General features: G+C 48.6%; 1 protein-coding gene across 2 annotated transcripts in view; it reads right to left on the bottom strand.

Annotated features, from left to right (window-relative positions):
- Window positions 1-19,976, bottom strand: part of AGO2 (argonaute RISC catalytic component 2) — a 98,273-nt gene that overhangs the window by 23,751 nt on the left and 54,546 nt on the right. For both annotated transcript variants that reach the window (XM_088022740.1, XM_028105564.2), the window contains exons 3-4: window positions 8,525-8,645; window positions 1,470-1,651 (exon numbers count right to left, since the gene is read on the bottom strand). In XM_088022740.1, coding sequence (XP_087878866.1) covers window positions 1,470-1,651; window positions 8,525-8,645 — 303 coding nt within the window. The remainder of the gene's footprint in view (window positions 1-1,469; window positions 1,652-8,524; window positions 8,646-19,976) is intronic.

Here is a 19,976-nt window from a genome sequence, read left to right as displayed (position 1 = left end):
AGGCGGGATGGTAAGGTGGATGTGTGGGAAGACCCACACACCTTCCAGGGCCCGGTTGCCCACGGTGCACGGAGGGCAGGAAGCCACCTGCGTGAGGCACACACCGCGCAGCTGCACCAGCGCGCCTGGTCCCCCGGGACGCGTCATCACGAAGGATCCAAAAGGAAGATGCTTCTTTTAGGGGTTGTATTATCCACCTACAGGCTGCACTATCAACCGGATGGTGGGGATGGTCCTTTCTCTCTTCCCCTGACCCATGTTAATCCTGCCACTTTTCTATTATTTTTCCAAAATGAATAGAGACTTCCTCCTGATTGTAAAAGTAACATGGTAACTAATTCAAAACTCAGAAAACAAAAATCACAGTAATTTCCACCACTCATTTGAAAAATGTATTCAACGTTTTGGCAACTGCCTTTCTAGATTTTTTTTTTTTTTTTTTTTGCACCCACCTGCCTTCCTGCCGACAGAAGTTCCAAGCAGTAGCAGATTATACCCCGGGGGCCAGGGGAAGGATCCCTGCCAGGAGTGACACCTGCCCTGTACCTGGTTGCCCCCCACCAAGTCTGGAGACTGAGAACATCAGGGTCCCCTTAACATCCAGCGAGGCACTCCAGAGCACCTTCTCTCACCCCTACAAAGGGACAAAGGGAGCTCCACTCCCCCTTCAAATCTTAGAGCTTTGTCAGTACAAGGAGAGGTCAGCATGGAGGCTCACTGCTCCTGTCACTGGTTCATTCAAACAGTTCCCGAGGCCCTAGCGGGTGCTGCACACGTGCAAAGAGCAGGTGGTCCCAGATCAGAACCCTGAGGTCTGCGTGTGGCAAAGTGGCCTGGCTTGTACGAGGCTGAGACACAGGGAAACAGTGCAGCCCTGCCACCTGGCAGAGGATGAGCCGTTCAAGTGTCCGTGCACCCTCTGTCCCAGGAAGTTCAAGTGCGGCGATTTGTGGAATAAACCAACGGTCCAAAGCATCATGTCACCCGTGGTCTCAGCGTCCTTCATACAGTGGGTGCTCCATCAAGTAGGATACCGGGAGTATCACCCTACTATCACAAGTGCTACCCGTGAAGGCCACAGATGCAGAACACAGTCATAGTATCAGGCAAGTGAAAAATCATGCCCACTGTGCACAAAGACGGGCAGGCCATCTTTCTGTTCCAGGTTGAGAATTCCTAGTGATTTCCTTTTTTTTAAAGTAATCTCTGCCCAACGAGGGGCTCAAATTCACAACCCTGAGATCAAGAGTCACATGCTCTACTGACTGAACCAGCCAGGGGCCCCTGGTGATTTATTTTTATATTAAAAATGTTTCACGTTAGTATTGCTATAATTTCCATCGTAGAAATCCATGGCCATCACCACCCCGACTCCAACACTCCACTCATCCTTGCACAGAGATTTCATATTCTCCAGGTAATGCTCGCTCAGGGTTAGAAGCAGATGCTCCCGCTTCCTTGGTCCTCACCTCATGGATGGCAAATGCCTCATGACCACATCCAGGGCCTGGATCGTCTCAAAGGGGACGCTGGGCAGCCGCCCCGAAAGTGCATCGTGTAACGCCTGTAAGCTCACGCAGGACACCCACTTGATGGACACCTTGAAGATGCGGTCTTTCCCTTCTCCAGGCAACGTGACCTCCAGCTCCACCTGTGAGAAGATCCAGAGCATGCGGTTACTCACACTTGCCCCTTAAGAAGCTACTGGGAGGGCGAAGGTGGTGCAACACCCCTGGGTTGGGAAATTCTAGCTCATCCTTTATCCCACCAGGCACACATGGGCACGGGCACCATGACTGACGCGGGACCCAGGATTTCTGCCTGGCCCTGCACACAGAGGCAGCTTGGAGAGGCAAGCAGAGAGAGATGGTATCGTGAGGAGGCTCTGCCAGAGCGGGGCGGGGCGGGGGCGGGGGGCAACACAGGCAGGGGGCCTGGGAGCCAGCCGGGGCTCCTAGAGAGCTATTTCCCAGTGGAACTGAAAATGTTGCAATATGTCTGGGGGTTCCCATTTTCTGGGTCCCTTAGGAGTCCACAAACTAGGTTTGCAGTAAATAAACTATGAACAAAAAGCCTTCCTAGGACAGACGTGTGGTAAAACAAACGGCCAGATGCTAACCACTGCGGATTCCAGATGGGTGGGCACCCGCCTACAATGCGTCCACCCTTCCTCTGACTAAACAGGTTCATGATGAAATGTGGGAAGATCAGAGAATGTGGGTGGTGGGGACTCGCACTGGGCTGTTCCCCACCATTTCCAGAAGCTGTTCTACGGGACAGTCCGCGACCCAAGGGCACCGGCATCTCCACGTACAAAACATGCAGAGAAAAAGGCTTCAACTACAAGACCCCATCAGGATCTCCTGGGAAGAGATTAAAATTCTTAGCCAAACCTCAGAATATTTGCCACAATAGCGCTCAATGGTCTCCAACAGAATTTTCTGTGACAACGGAAACAGTCTCTTCCCGCGCTGCCCAGGACGCCAGCCACTGGCCCAATGTGGCCGCTGAGCACTTGCAATGTGAACAGTGTGGCCGAGGGACTGAATTTTCAGCTTTGTTAACTTTTCATGAATCCACATTGACACGGTCATGGGCGGCCAGTGGCTGGCGTCCTGGACAGTGGTCGGGAGCGTGCCCCTGTGACTCACTCCCTGAAGCAGACAGTCTCCTCCCAGCTGTGAGGTGCCCCTCGCTCACCCGCCTGGCTCCTTGTGGTGCCCAGACCCACCTTTACGCCATCACTTCACTGCACCACTTACGATCCCACAGCTCAGTGGTTGGTAACTGAGGAGTACATCCCGAACATACGGCCCACACAGATCCTACTCAGCTGGTGACTGAACCATGCCATAAATATCGAAGCCAATATTTATGAAGTGTCTAATGTGACAGGTCACGTTCCGGCCACACCAGGCTCCTCCGTGCCCTCCTCACTCCCTGCTCACGCAGCAGGCCCGCAGGCCACTCTCCGCTCCTGAAGCACGCCTTCCCTCACACACTCACCACACCACGTTCAACCGTCATGACAGCTGCAAGCAGACCACATGCACCGAAGTCACCTGCATGCCTGTGTCCCAGAGGACACCTGCCCAGCAGCCCTCAGGCCACCGCCACGCCTGGCAGCCACTAACGGGCGGTGGCCCGAGGCCCAGCGCGGAGACGGCAGTGAGAGAGAACAGACACTTCCAGGCGCACGGACCTCAGGACGGAACAGTGAGCAGCACCGAGACACAGAAGGACACTGAGGCAGGGTCCCCTCCGGAAGGAAATGGTAGATGTTATGGCTGCACACACAGCTGCTAAACGCCCCCCCCTCCCCCAGGAAGAAGACCAGAACCACAGTGAGCCGTCCCTCACACCTGTCCGAATGGCTAGGTTCAAAAGACGGCCAGTACAAAGTGTCGGCGGGGACACAGCCACCGTGGCAGGCAGTACGGAGGGTCCGCAAAAAGCGAACAGCAGGAGCACCACACGGTCCAATCGAGTAATGCCACTGCTGGAGATCTCCCCGCAGAAAACGAAAACACGGATTTGAAAAAAGACATGCGTCCCCATGCAGACCGCAGCATGATCTTCAACGGTCAAGACAGGAAAGCAGCCCAGGTGCCGCCGACCGACGGATGGATGAGGAGGTGTTCTCTGTACAGAATGGAATGTCTCTCGGCCATCAAACGGGGGGGGGGGGGGTCTCTTGCCATTTGCAACAACATGGATGGATCTGGAGGATATTATGCTAAGTGAAACACACAGAGAACGACGAACACCATAGGATTGCATTTATATCTGGAATTTAAAAAACAAAACAAATGAACAAGGAGGAAAACAGAAACAGACTTGTAAATACTGAGAACAAACTCATGGTCACGAGAGGGGAGGGACGGGAGGCTGGGTGAAGTACGTGAAGGGGATGAAGAGGTACACACTTCCAGGTATAAAATAACTAAGTCACAGGGATGATCAGTGCAGCTCGGGGAATACGGTCAATACCGCCATGACCTTGTGTGGCGACAGGTGGTGACCACACTCATCATGGGGAGCATTCTGTAACGGATAGGCTTGTTGAATCACTATGTTGTACACCTGAAACCAATATAGTACTGCATGTCCACTATACTCCAATTAAAAATAAGAGTTTGAAGATGCCCCCCACCCCGATCCTGCGTGACTATGACCGGCAGCCTCCATGTGAAGGGCCACTCTGCGGCTCAGGCACGGGGAGAACCTGTCCTTAAGGAGATTAGAGTCTGGTCTTGAGCACAGATGATGTTTTTATGAAGTAATTAGGCATTCAGATAAACAAACCAAACTTTTCTTTGCAAGAAAAGCACCGCCATACCACTTTGCCACGTCAATTAAGAAAATGTGAAAAAAAGTTAAAAAGTGGTAATTACAGGAGGTGACGGATGTGTTGATTAACCTAATTGTGATCATTCCACAACATATACATATATCAAATCATCATGCGCACTTTAAACACATGCAATTTCATTTGTCAATTATACCTCCATAAAGCTGGGGGAAAGTGCCTCTACAAGCAAACTAAGGGGAGAATGTAGGGGGTGTATTTTCCTTCAGCAAAAGATACTTCTACACATGTTTAAGTGGGTTCCGGCCCGGCCTCCTCGTGGCCTCACACAAAGGGAGCAGAACCAGCTCCAGGCCCTACGAGTCTGCCACACACAGGGTCCCTCGAGGGGCTGCCTGGCACACCTACCCGACAGCTTCGGGACAGTGGTGACTTCAGAAGCAATGCCCCATCATGGGCCGGGGCGGCGCCGGCCTTCGGCTGGGACACAAGCCCGAGGACATGCTCATGTCAGTCTGGGCCCCCAGCCAGCAGTCCGTCCACACACCAAGATACTTCGATTTCTCAACAACCCGTCGCTCTCGGTCCCAACAACGCAGCCGCCACCACACCACACCACACCCAAGGCCGCTGACTGGAGGCGGTGGAAGGCAGGGGCTGCCGGCTGCACCCCAGCCTAGAGAAGGGGGCGCCAGCTGTGAGAGTCAAGCTCTCCAGACAGACCAAAGCTCCACACTCAAAGTCGCCAGGCTGACAGAGTCAGAGCTGCGCCGGGGGGAGCCCCGCAGGGGCACCCACCCCGCAAGGAGAGGGAGAAGAGCACCGTCAGCATTAGAGAAACTGTGGACGGAGGAGGCAGGGGTGTTTCCACCGGGTTCTCTTGTCTACAACTGGGCTGTCGTGTGGCCGAGGCCCCGGGAACCCACTGCCACCTGTTACAGAGAAAGAGAGGCAGCATGGGCAGGGCCTGGGGCCACGCCACACCGAGACTTCCTGAGCGGGCCGTGCAGCTCACGTCATGGGCGAGATGTGTGCGGGGCGCTGATATGAAAGGCCATCTGTCACTGCTCAGCAACCAGTCTCTTCAGAAGCCAACTGTCGTCCCTCCAAATCACTTTGGACAAAACCACAGTTCTTCCTCGTACGTCTGCGAGGGGCATAGGGACTCAGTCACCCTCATCGGTGGGACCTGCAGGTATAGCAAGTGGCAGCTCTGCCAGGTGAGAGCCACACCTGCTGAGCACCTCTGACCCAGGCCAGCTGGCTTCAAGGCACTTGGACAAACGCTGGGGCTCCCGGAGGGACCCTCAGCCCTGAGAGGCAGCACAATAGCCCCAAAGAGCAGACAAGGCCGAGCAGACCCTTTACCTGGATGCTGCCCAAGGAAGGGACCTGATGGATGGTTCCCTGCCCCCATGGCCTCTGCCCTCCCCTCCTGCCTGCCCTCAAACCTCCTGACCCTCCGAGCCAGTGCAGAAGCCTCTCTGCCCTGCCCAGAACCCCCAATACCTGCTCAAGTCAGCAGTCAGCAGGCTTGCGCTCACGGCCCCGGCCTGATGTGCGGCACAGAGCTGAACAGGCAGGAGCGCCAAGCCGTGTGTTTTGTACAGACATGTCCTCTGTTCCACGCAGGGTCTCTTACCGATTCGAGCTGTGCCCCTGGCCTGACGTGTCACTGCTTTCAAGGAAGGAGACACTCATGCCTTCCCTGAATAAACAGAGAAACTGTAGCTACAAGAAGCTGAAGACCCAAAGAGGGGTCCCAAGGCTGGGCCCAGTGCAAGGAGCAACAAACGACATACATTCTGATCTTGCAAATCACATTATGTCACTGGGAAGAGGGCCTGGGAGTTAAACCCCAAATGGTGATCAACTCTTACAGCTTCCTCACTCTCAGATTCTGAAACGTGAGGGCCTGGCCTGGGCCACAGCATCTCTCAGCCCAACCAGGGTGCCTGGCCTCCCACACAGGGGCTAGAATTAAAGTGTGTGGGCTACTCAGCAGGAGAAAAAGGGTAAATTACAAGCACTGCCTTCTGGGAGTAAGGACCACAGGCCACGGGCCACGTTTTGTGTGCAGACCTGGACGAGAGGCCCCCGCAGCCCCCATCCAGCCGCCAGCAGACACAGGTGAAGAGGACAGTAAAGGATTTTCTCGGGCTACAGAAGTGCCACCGCACAAAGAAAAGTACTTTACAAAAAAAAAAAAAAAAGTAAAAACAACAGCAAGAGACAATTTGCCACAAGAGGTGAGTCTGGGAGCAGGAAAGGGGCCACATCATATCAGCTCTTAAACTGAAAAGATTAATGTCTGCATATCGCAACTGTTTGACAGAACCTGAAAAATGATGGGAAGCAGCGGTCTGGGGCAGGCTCTCCATGCTCGTCTGCACAACACACAAAAAAGGGGGGGGTGAAACTTGAGAGCACGGAGGGCACATTCTGACCTCTTAGACCACTAACCACACCCAGCAGTCTCTGCTGGCCACGCGGTAATTAAGTACTTGAAACTCTGACGACTCTGAGTATGATCTGGGACCAGCAGTATGGGCATCACCTGGGAGCTGCGTTGTAGAAATGCAGACTCCCTTCCCCCAGGTCCTGCATCAGGGGCACATGCAGCTCCTCACTGGTGGAGATCTTCTTCCTGGGGGGGATTCATTCAGTTTTCACAAGAACCCTGGGAGGTGGCTTCTGTACACCACTCCACCCCCCCCCCCGCCCCGCTTTTACAGATGTGGCACTTGGAGCTTTAAGATGGCCTACTCAAGGTCTCACCCCAGGAGAGGGCAACGCAAGCACCTGAATCAGGTCCCGGTTTACCCCAGAGCCTGGTTAACTTCTTTAAGGACAAGTTTCAAATTTGAACACTGTATCAACTCCCCCACCCCTTCTGAAGGAAAATGTTCCTATGCCCCGCCTAGTGTCTAATTATAAATGTGTACAGATAAACGGTGAACAAACTCCTTATGCTTTTTTTCTTATACAACTTTAAACAAAAATGTGCAAATTAAAAACTTCATAATCAATAAATTTCAAATGCACCAGCATGTTTCTTTGCGAGGCATGATCCCAACTCAGTGGAAGGCAAAGGGTCCCGGGACTCCCTCTAATTCAGAACGCCAATGTCAGTCACCCCCACCCAGCCCCGTCATGCACCACTGTTATCTCGGGAACCCCTTGAGACCAGCTGGCAAGGAGCCCTTATCACGGCGTGGCCTTCCCTCGGCCATAACGTACTCTGTTATCAGAGCATGGCCAAGTCCGAGCTGCGCCACCCAGCGCCAAAACCACCCAGTCTCCTGGTGATTCAGACGAGCGTAAGGAACTTAGTCATGTTGAGATAATCAAAAAACGGAAAAGTGAAAACATTTTATGGCCGTGGAGAACCTGCATTTCGCTGGCCAGCAAGCAGTGTGAGGCTCTGTAAGCACCGAGCTGCACGCCTTCCCAGGGACCCAGGGGCTTAAGAAGCTAATTGGGTAGGTCATTCTCAAAGGGAACCAACTTCACTGCTCTCCCTGGGACACTCGTGAAGTTACTTATTTCTCTGCTGTGTTTTTTGTTTTTAAAGTTTCTGTGACGATTATTTCTGAGCTGAGCTGAGCTCTTCTATTAATAAACCATCCTGGATCAGCCCATTTGTTGGAAGATGTGCCAAGAAGTGACAACTTCTAAGCAGAAATTGTATTACTCTTTAAGTAAAGCCATAACAACAAAAACAATAAGAAAAGGCAACATTTTGATATAAGCACTATCCCTGGTGGTTACTGATCAGTGACTATCATTCAGCAGGACCAGTGGCTCAGGCTGGACCTCGGCTGGATCTCACTGCCGCCATCACACACACCCCAGCCCTGCAAACATGCTCTTCCACGGGTCTCTACAGTCTCAGCAATCCGGGCTCCGGTCTGACGGCGGTGTGCGGCGCAGGTGCCATGTGTGCACAGGGCGGGGGGGCGGGGAGGGGGGGTTGCGGTGTGTGCGACGTGTGCCATAGTTCTGAGACGCTCTCGGCTCCCGTCTCTGAACCTGGCTGACCCCCCCCCCCCAACACAGGAGAGCACAACACATGGAAGCAGTTTCTACAGATCTCAGGATGAAACACACAGCAACCGGCCGCTCTTTCCTCCCAGGCGATTTAGTATGTAACAACACGTTTGAATTTTACCTCATTGCACATCGTATGATCCAGACGCATCCCTGTAAACTTACCTTATCCCTCCCAATCGGAAGGGGCATTGCTGTGTAGAGATTCTTTCTTCCATCAAACACTGGTTTCCGATCCCCAAAGATCTGTGTTTTAAAGTGCTGGACCATATGTTCCACTATTTCCCTGAAATAGGACAGAATTCAAGCAAAATGTCAATAAAATCAGAGAAATGGCATGCAAGGACAACATTCTTCTAACACCGGTTTATGAGCCATTTTGTAAGACCTGTGGCTCCTTTTAGTGAGACGACTTCCAACGTCCTTCTCTAAAAACTCGAATCAGAACCTTCAGTGGGCTGATGCTCACACGGTCGGTCAAACACAGGAGAGCCTCCCCCACGCCAGACATCCTGCACCCTACATCCAGCAGACAATACATGCACCCAGAACTTCCTGGGGTTCCTGATCCCAAAGCTGGAGGATCGGACACCATGCGCTCTGCAGGCTGACTGCAGGATCTCCCACCAGAGCAGATACCACCCCTCCCTGGTCCACACTGGGTACTGGCTCGGCTGTGGCCTTGCTTTGGTTCACCGCCAAATCCAAAGATGTGACCCACGCCGAGGCTTTCCTGGGGTTTGTGTGACTGGCTTGGCCTCTTGTGCTCCTGGGATCTGCTGTAAGTATGCACCCTGGGTGCTGCTGCCCTTTCAGTCTGGGCTCCAGAACAAAGACCCTAAACTTGCCTCAAAGCCCAAGGGGCAGCCTGACCCAGCCGGGACGGTCAGGTGACCTGCAGGGCCATGAGCACGAAACAGGATCTGTTGTAATAGGCACTGAGATGCTGGTGCTGCGTGTTACCCGGGCATCACAGTGGCAGAAGTCCAACAAACACAAAGGAACCCTTCTGTTTCGGGGCTCCGTAGGCAGACTAGACCTGCACCCCCCCCCAACCCCGGCTCGCCCACTGTGCCTGCCTGGCCACAGCTCAGCAGGGAGGCGTGCAGAAACACACTCTGAATGGCCAGAGACAGCTCAACTATCCTGCTGGCTCAAGGCTCAAGGCTCAAGGAAAAGCGATGCCCACCCACCCTCTCTGCAGGTTTGCTCCAAGAGAGCCCCACTTACCACCTCTGTCAGCATTTCAGGGTGGTTTTGAGGCCTTTTGATTTAACTCCGCAAGTACTTGACTCTTCTTACACACAATGCCTCATAACATACAGACAGGAAAGGCCGTGATACTGGCCTGGCCCCCCAAAGGTCCCTCGTAAGGGAAAAATGCAAAGGATTGAAAGCGAATGGACTGGGACAGGCTCCAAACCTCAGTCATTGTCAGCAGCTCATGGGATGTGGGAGCAGGGCAAGTGGGGCGAGGGGAGGGAGAAGACATCTGTGAGACGGCCCCCGGCAGGGCAGCTTGGTTCTAAGGATCTTTCTCTCTGGGCTAGAGCTTTGGTCATCCTTCAGGAAGCAAGAATTCATCCCCTTCCTTTGCCAGAATATGAGGACAGCTGGCCTACGAAGGCTTTCCTTATTCAAACTGGTTTGCCCAGTCGACCTTCAACTGTGCTCATCACGGCAGATGAGTCGCTAGGGAGGCAGCCAGTCCTGCCCAGACACCCAGTGCCTAAGACATCCCCGTAGCAAACAGAGCCTCTGGGCATCGTCTTCTCTGATGCTTCCACCGAGAACGCACCCGGCCTCTGACGCAGTGTGGGACATCACAGCGCGCCACCGGCCAGCAGCCACGGTGCCGCGTCTCCCGCGTCTCCACACGCTCCTCTGGGCCATCATCAGAGAGAGGCTGTCTCCAGACCGCCGCTCTCCAAGCTTCAGAGACCCCAGCTTCTCGGTCAAGGTGTCACTGTCCACTCAAGCTCCAGACAGCTCTATGGAGAGTTCCACCCACACCCAACGAGCAAGTCATCCAACTGAACACAAATGTATTCTGGGCAGAATCCTGAGGACCAGGACTCATCTCACAAACACGGACAAAGAAACAAAGTACAGCTGACCCCGGGACAGCGCAAGGGTGAGGGGCGCTGACCTCCACAGTCAGAACCCCACATATGACTTCTGACATGGAGCCAACCTTAACTACTGACCAACACCGGCATCCGAGCTGATTAACACACATTTTGTATATTGTACGTATTGTACGTTGTGTAGTCTTACAATAAAGTAAGCTAGAGAAAAGAAAACGTTATTAAGAAAATCACGAGGAAATGAAAATACGTTTACTTTCAGTACTGTATTTATTGAAAAAAAAAAATCCACATAAGTGGACATGTGCAGTTCAAGCCGTGTTGTTCAAGGGTCCATTGTATTAACAAACTGAGTCCAGCAACTCATGAAAAATGACACTGAGTCAATGTTGGGCAGATACCAGGAATGAAAGGTTGGACTTAACTTGACAAAAGTAACCAACACAAAACATAGTACAGACATCAAGTAAAATCTACAGCTGCAACACTTCTGGAAGAAAACACAGGAGAAAAATCTTTAATGACCCTTGGGATAGACAAAGATTTCTTAGAACACAAACAGTATGAACGGCAAAAATAAAATAATAAATTCAAAAACATTATCAAAATGAAAACTTTTACTCTTTAAAAGCTACGGTTACAAAAAAGACAAAACAAGACACCGGAAGTAAATATTCAAGAAACACACATATACATGTCTGACAGAGGACATGCATGCATAGGATGTTTTAAAAATTCTTGTAACTCAGTAAGAAAAACAAGGGAACTTTAAACAACGGGGAAAGGCTAAGAACAGACACATTGGAAAAGCTGCTACAGGAATGGCCAGTAAGCACACAGACGTCCCTCGTTGGTCATTAGAACCATGAGGAGACCCCAGCACGCATGCACCGGCTCTGGCTAACATTACAAAGACTGCCCAGACCGGGTCGGCGAAGGCGGCAGGGACAACAGATTCAACCGGCGCTGCCGTGAAGGTACAAGAGTACAGCCACTCTGTGGGGGAAGCTGGCCGTTTCTTAGAAAGGTCAATGTATATTCCCCACGTTATCTAGCGACACCCAGTAATTCCATAAGGGAAATGAAAACACACAACTACATCCACACCTGTGTGCAAATGTCTGTAACAGTCCCAAACCAGAAACAGCTTCATGTGTCTGTCAACTGGTGAACAGACCAACTAGGGCACAAGTTTACAACAGGACACTTATTCCGTCGTGTGGATTGCTCGTATGCGCAACACGGTGGCTGCATCCTAGAAATACGCTCAGAAGGAGGCCAGGACAAAACGGTACGCACTGCAGGATTCCATTTGTAGGAGACTCTCTCAAAGGCAAAAATGAATCCTTAACAGAAGGCTCATCAGTGGTTGCCTCCGGACAGGGGTGGGGATAGCTGCAAAGGGGCAGGAAGGAGCTTTGGGGGAGTGAGAATGTTCCGCACCTTAAGGTGGTTATTATACGTGTACACACGGGTTTTTTTTTTTTTTTTAAGATTTTATTTCTTTACTTGAGAGAGTGAGAAAGAGAGAGAGAGAGCACAAGAGGGAAGAGGGTCAGAGAGAGAAGCAGACTCCCCGCCGAGCAGGGAGCCCGATGCGGGACTCGATCCCGGGACTCCAGGATCATGACCTGAGCCGAAGGCAGTCGCTTAACCGACTGAGCCACCCAGGCGCCCCCACACGGTTTTTTTTTTTTTTTAAAGCTCATTAACTATAAACTAAAAATGGATGCATTTTGTTGTATGTAATTATCTCAATAAATTTGATTTATATTTTAAAAATCAAATGTAAAAAAATTTTAAATTACAATTATCTCAAAGATGTAGGAAAAAGCATTTACTAAAATTCAACACCTATTCACAATTTTCTTTTTTTTTAAGTTAGCAAACTAGGAACAAGTGGAAATTGTCCTTCATCTGGTAGAGCTCTCCCTCCGAGATTCACAATAAAACAAAGATGCGGCTTTTGCAGCTTGTGTCCCAAGCCGGGCTGCAGACTACGGGCACCGCAGAAGGGTAAGAACGGGAGGGTTGTAAAGAGGAAAAACTGCCATTACTGGTGGACATTAGGGCGGTATTTGTTGAACACCCAGGCGAACCTGCAAAGTGCAGAGTCCTTGCCTTTCTACCTGCGTGATTCCAGGGCCAGTACATCGCGGATACTCCATAAATGCACACATTTCCCCCAGTACCAAATCTCTATTTGTTCATGTACTCACTCACTCACTCACTCACTCACTCATCTGTTTGCGCTCTCAGGCAGGAGGTGAGGAAGGGGAGGAGCTTGTGGGCGAGGTCAATCATCAAAGAAACCCAGGAAGCCCAGTGTCATGCACGAGTGCAATGAGGGAAGGGACTGGTATCCGGTATTCACAGCACTAAGCTGAAGCCCATGCCACTTGCCTCTAGGAACGCTTACTACCCTAAGTTAAATCCAACGGTTGGCATGACAGTTCCACTCACGTACCAAACAGTGGGCTCTTCTGTGGCAGGAGTCACGTCCTACGCACTCAGGTACGGTCAGCACCTGGCAGAATGTGGCACACAGCTGGGGCTCAGTAAATATTTGGTGAAAGAAGGAAGCCGTTCAATCACTGCAGGAAGGAGTCACCCGGACGTTACTACAAGGCAGCCCTGCTCAGGCGACCAGTCATCCAGAACCCTGGCCACCGCAAGGATGGAGAGAAGACCCCAATTATCACCCATGTTCTGCTCCCATGCTTCAGTGGCTGACTCTTGTGGCAAGGAGGGTGCTGTCACCTTGTACGATCTTGTGCAAAACATAAATAGGGATCATACCACTTAATTTTTAAGACAGGATGCCCACTAATTGTAAAATACGGAGGTCCCTTCCCTTCATTAACACTGACCGGCTCCCTTTGGCCAGTAACTAGTTTTCCTTCCTTCCTGTTTCTTGGTCTCTCTCCATTTTAATAGTGGTGAAATAAAGTAACATAAAACTTGCCACTTTGGGGCAACCCTCTCAGGTCACCTCCCTCTTGGGGAGCTTTGTACTATTGTGCAATATTGCTCAATAAACTTTGCTGCCCACACAAAAAAACAAAACAACAACAAAAAACCCCCTCAAAAAACAACTTGCAATTTCACTCACTGTTACATGCTCAGCGGCATGAGGTACATTCACACCGCTGTGCAACCATCACCACGGCCCATCTCCAGGACTTTGATTCCTCAGGGGCAGGGCTGCACCCATTAAACACGAGCCCCAGGGACCTGACTTGACTAGCTGCTCCTTAGCAACGGCTGGGAGACTTCTGACAGCAACTACCTGGGGACGTGTGACTTGCTGGGTCTCTGTGTTTAGTTCTTCCTTCTTACCATGTTTGATCCTGGACCACACGAGTTTGGCTCCCAGGACAAACACCTTTACCAAACATGAACTCCAGGCTACGCTCCTGACTTCACTCAAAAGGCAACAGCGCCCAAAGACTATCAGTGTTCACTCTGCAGACCCCTTCTGGACTCGTCTCTTACAGAATGGTGCTTGTATTAAAGTGTGTGCCGGGCTGGTCACACACACAACGCACTCAGCCCCCACAGAGCCTCGGAGGACGCAGAGACATGCAAACACGTGCTACTAAGGGGCAGCAGCAAGATGCAAAACCACCTGGCAGTAACCAGAACACGTTTGCTAATCCAAACAGGCTGGCCCGCTCCCTATTTGCTTTGTTTACCCTTTTGCCATAATTCTGGGCAGGTTTTCTCTTTTAAAAAGAAGGTAGTCTTGGGGCGCCTGGGTGGCTCAGTCAGTTAAGTTTCCGAGTCTTGATTTAGGCTCAGGTCACGATCTCAGGGTCGTGAGAATGAGCCCCATGCTCAGTGAGGAGCCTGCTTAAAATTCTCTCTCTCCCTCTGCGTGCTCTCTCTCCCCCTCTGAACAAACAAATAAATAAAATGCATCTTTTAATTCCTAACCACACAGGTTTTGCATCACTACATCTTCACTGTCAATTTCAGATACAGATAATGCCGAAAGTCTGCCTTAGACCACCTCCTCATCTCTACCTCTTCTCAGAAGGGATTTGATCATTTTCAAGTCTATGCATTTACAAAAATACATAGGTACATAAAAAGAAATACAATGTATTATGCTTTTTCAAACATATGGCATCAAACCCATGGTTCTGGAGCTTGCTGTTTTCCCTCTAGATTTCTCTGAGACCATCCCTTGTCACTAGATACAAAGTGGCCATCAAGTCTAGAAAGAGAGATATTATTGTATCATGTGCCATGACGCATATTAACAAACCACTTATGACCTAGTTGTCTGTTTCCAGACTTGATGTTCACACTGGAAGCTCCCTGTCACTGTTGTCTACAGTTGCATTGCACTGCACAGAATGTGGACTTAACCATCCCTCCTGATTGACATGGGGATGGTTTCTTTTTTCCCATCACAATGTTACACATCCTTGTACATCTGTCTTTGGGATAAATACTTAAAAGAAAAGGATATACATGCTATTTTAATTTTAACCTATTCACTCTTCCAAAACGCCTTGACCAATGGACAGTCCCTCTCGTGGGCAGTGCCCAAACAACACAGCCATGCTGCACCACCCCACCCTCCCGCCACACCCGCGCGCACAGTGATCACTTCTGCAGTGTTCTCCTAGGGCCACGTGACAGAGCTCGAGAGGAACAAGAAGGCAAAGACAGTCAAAAGACACGGAGCACGCCTTCTTTTTGCAGGCCATCCTGCGCTCTGAGCAGAGTGCTACTAATTTTGACCCAATGCGAAGGTTTCCTAGTGCCGGTGGCAAGGCCCACACAACCTAGACCAGCGCTGTGCTCTGGCTCCTCTGTGGGACCATCTCTGTACCCACAATGATAGTGGAAGCATCTGGAGAAGAGGTACCTTGCCTTCTACTGAATCCCTCCTACAGCAGCCATTCGGTGAACAGTGATGGATGGTATGGCCAGCGATGGAGGGTTCACGAGGCGAGAACTCACGGTGACACATCATACAGCATATGGATGGCAGTTTTCACTCAGCTTTGCACAAAGCTTCAGGGTTGAACTTATTAAACATCTACTACGTGCCCTGCACAAGGCTGGGGGAACTCAGAATTAAGACACTGTCCTTGCTGTAACAGAGATTGTCGTGTGGAAGGAGAACTAGGTAAGGAGATGGGATGTTAAGGACTGTCACGCCAGTCACTCCCAGGGGACAGAACACAGCCCCCCTCCAGCGGCGCAGGCTCCGAGTACTATCAGTTGCTGCCACCAGCACTCTTCCCCACTAGGGCCATGACCCGTGTCTCTCTTGCCCACACTGCACCCCCAGTGGCACCTACCTCATGAGTGGAGGTTTCATAAATGTGGCTGGTCATGCTGCTAGCAAAGTTGGAAGAGGGAGGGACTAAGCGAATGTGCTAGCACGTGGGTTTGGGTAACAGGGAAACTTTACTTCCAACATTTTTTCTACGCTATTTTGATGGATAACAATTCTGAGACTGGACCTTTGCCAAAGTCCATCAGGAGTCATAGTAAAATAAAGAATCCTGAAGGCTCACACATTTAACTAGGCCGCAATTCTCAGGTTGGCTCAAAACCCAGGGGAGAAGCATGGCATGCTAGTAAGTGGGCTGGCCTTGGCCACAAAAATGCAGCTCCAACCCCATCTTTATTACTTACTGTTTGACTTGAGGGAATTTCCAAACACTGGGTAACTTGAGAACCTTGTCGATGTAACTACAACAAGGATGTGGCAGTACAGTCAGGTAAAGACATCAAATTTTAATCACCAGCAGTCTTTTTCTGTTGCCAGATGACAAAGCCTCAGTCATGTCTCCTTCATGGGGAAAAAAATAACAACAACAACAAAAAACCCTCATCTTGTATAACGGGGTTGAGGGCGTAATAAGAGCCCGATTGCCATCATACCAATAAAAAGCCCAGAAAATGTGCATGCTTCTCCGTGCCTTCATCCTCTAAGAGTATATTGAAATCAGTTCCACACAGGTGTTTGCCTCAGGGAAACTCAGCAACAAACAAGGCCATTCATGGACAGTCTCAAAGCGTTTCAGACTGGAAGGTCTTCAGTAAAGAAAGCTGCTGAAACCAGTTGTGCCCAAAGTTTTTCTTCAGAAACACGTGTTTTTTAGTAAGCACATATTTTAAAGGTTGTCATATAACTGTCAAGTGCTGTCTCTTTGGAGCCATACCTTTTTGGGATAAATACTTAGTGGTGCAATGGTGGATCAAAGGGCATATACTATTTTTATTGTAATATTACACCAAATCACCCTCTAAAGAGCGTGGACTGGGACGCTGGACTGGCTCAGTTGGTAGAGCATGCAACTCTCAAACTCAGGATTATGAATTCAAGCCCTACACTGGACATGGAGCCAACTTAAAAAAATTAAAAATAAAGAGCCTGGACCGATGTATATTGGGCAAATCCAGTTGCTTAGTTTTGTTTTGTTTTTTTTTTAGAAGCTTTTTTTTAAAATCTAAATTCAATTAGCCAATAGACAGTATATTAGTTTCAGATATAGTGTTCAATGGTTCATTAGTTGCATATAACATCCAGTGCTCATCACATGACATACCCTCCTTAATGCCCATCACCCCGTTACCCCATCCCACCAACCTCCAACCCACCAGCAACCCTCAGTTTGTTTCCCAGAGTCAAGAGTCTTCATGGTTTGGTCTCCCTCTCTGATTTCTTCCCATATTCAGTTTTCTCTCCCTTCCTCCACACTATTCCTTACGTTCCACATATGAGTGAAACCATATAATTTGTCTTTCTCTGACTGACTTATTTCGCTTAGCATAATCCCCTCCAGTTCCATCCATGTCGATGTAAATGGTAGGTATTCATCCTTTCTGATGGCTGAGTAATATTCCATTGTCTATATGGACCACATCTTCTTTATCCATTCATCTGTTGATGGACATCTGGGCTCTTTCCACAGTTTGGCTATTGTGGACATGCTGCTATGAGCATTGGGGTGCAGGTGTCCCTTTGTTTCACTACATCTGTATCTGTAGGGTAAATACCCAGTCCAACTGTTTAGTTTTATAGATAAGGGAACTGAATCCCCAAACACTTTTTCTCTTAAAAAGATTGTAATCAGGAAAAAACAATATTATAGCAAAGAGCACTTCATAAGGCACCAGCACAAACTGGGCAACCAATGTGAGTTCTCAAACTGCAACTGAGAATTCTATTTCTGACCCATGACAAAGTAATCAGTATTGGACTTACCCTTCCACCTTAACCACAAAACTAGAGAAAATATGCGACGGCTATTTTTGGCAAAATGAAAAACAGGCAGCTTAAGACTGTGATTACTGAGGCAAGGGAAACACATGAGGTAAGCCGCACATCCACTCGGCCAGGGGGCAGTTTCCGAACCACAACACGGGGGAAGGAGCACCAGACAGCAGCAGTCCTGTCGCACTGAGGAGATGGGGAGCAGAGTCTGGGTCTGCAGAAGAGGTAGGAGTTTGTGGGGCAAGGTACCAGAGAAGACAGCAAAAGCCAGCCTCCCTCGATGTAATGTACATAATGTTCAACAACAACAACAATTTACTATGTGTGTAAATAAGCAAAAGGGTGGCATGAGTAATCTAAGGGAAAACCTGTCGATAGGAACAGATCCTGAAATGAGCCCTATGTTGTAATCAGCAGACAAGGGCTGCTATAACACATATGCTGTTACTGTAGGTACACTCAAGGTCATTAAGAGAAAGACGGGGACAATGAGTGAACAGCTGGGGAGTCTCAGCAGAGAAACCATGAAAAAGAACCAAATGCAAAATCTAGAACTGAAAAGTACAGTATCTAAATGAAAAACAATTATTAGACGATTACCACAGAAGATTGGATACGACAAAAAAAAAAAAAGTGGAGGGGGTAAAGTGATCTTGAAGACAGATCCATAAGGATAATCCAAACTGAAGAAAGAGAGGAAAAAGACTTTTTAAAAAATCACAGGCTCAGTGACCTGAAGACAATATAAAAATGGCCTAACAAACACACAATTGCAATCCCATAAAGGAGAAAATGGGGCAGAAAAAATATTTTAAGAAATGACAGCCAGCATTTCACCCAAATTTCATGAAAGATAGTCAGCATACAAATCCAGAAAAACTCTAGTGAACACCAAGAAGGAAAAAGACAAAGAAAATCACACTTAGGTACGTCAGAGGCAAACTCCTGAAAAGCAAAATTAAAACAGAAAATATTCACAGGAAAAAAATGACAAATTACATACCGGTTAAGTACAATAAGAAAGTAAACTGAAAATTCATCAGAAATGATGATGATTAAAAGGTAATATAATGACAACTTTCAAGTGTTGGGGGGAAAATGTAAATTTAGAATTCTATATCCAGCAAAAAATCTTTCAAAAATAGGAAGGAAATAAACACATTTGTAGATTTCAAAAAGGTGCCAGAAGAATTCATCATGGGCGCACGTGAACAACAAGAAAGGCTGAAGGATATTCTTCAGGCTGAAAGGAAATGATGCCAGGTGAGAACACTCATCAGCAGAGAACTAGGCATGGTTCATATATGGGTAAACAGACCGTTTTCTTAATTTCCTTCAACTAACAGCATCGTACCATGGAATTTATAATGTATACAGAAGTAAAATACATGACAACAATAGACAGATGGGTAAAGAGAATTACACTACTATAAAATTCTTACATTTTATATGAAGTTACAGTATTAATGCTAAGTAGACTGGTAAATCAAAGATGCATAGTGAAATTTGTAAAGCAATCACTTAAAAAGCAAAAAGAGGTAAAGTTACAAACTAGAAGAGGGAATAAATAGAATAAAGAATGTTTGATGAGCCCAAAAGGGGAAGGGAAAAGAGAAATAAGAATAAAAAAACAGATACAGAAATTTTAAAAAAGAGCGAGATGGTAGACTTCAACCACAGATAATTAAATTTACATTATATTTAAGCAAATCTAACACACCCATTAAAATCCAGAAATAAAGTAAGTCCCTGTGATATCTACAATGGACATACTTGAAACACACACACACACACACACACAGGTTGAGAACACAGGATATGTACAAAGATACATATCAGCTAAACAGTAAGCCTAAGAATGGTTGAGACTGTATTAATAATCAGGCAGAAGAGGCTTTTTAAACAAGGAGAGTTACAAAATATGGAGAATACGTCCTAGTGATGAAGATCTTGGTCAGTTTATCATGGAAGACAAAAAATTATAAATGTGTGTATCTAGTAACAGAGCTTTGAAACACATGAAATAAAAACAGTACTAAAGGGAGAAATAGACAAATCCACATCACAGTAGGACAAAAACAATGAGAATGGGTATAAAGGATTGGAACAACACTATCAGCCAACTCCATCTACTACTCATAAATCTCCATCCCCACCAGAGCCAGGATACACACTCAAGTGTCTCAGGAACACTTAACAAGATAAATCACAGGCTTAGCCATAAACTAAGTTCCAATAGATTTCAGAAGACTGAAATCTTACAGAGTATGTTCTCTAATCATGAAGG

Source organism: Eumetopias jubatus, unplaced genomic scaffold (genome assembly GCF_037043125.1).
Source record: "Eumetopias jubatus isolate StellerSeaLion01/CBP00866 unplaced genomic scaffold, mEumJub1_p1.0 scaffold_4, whole genome shotgun sequence".
Taxonomy (NCBI): Eukaryota; Metazoa; Chordata; class Mammalia; order Carnivora; family Otariidae; genus Eumetopias; species Eumetopias jubatus.
Note: the sequence above shows the minus strand (reverse complement) of the source record. Positions and strands in the feature narration are given on the sequence as shown.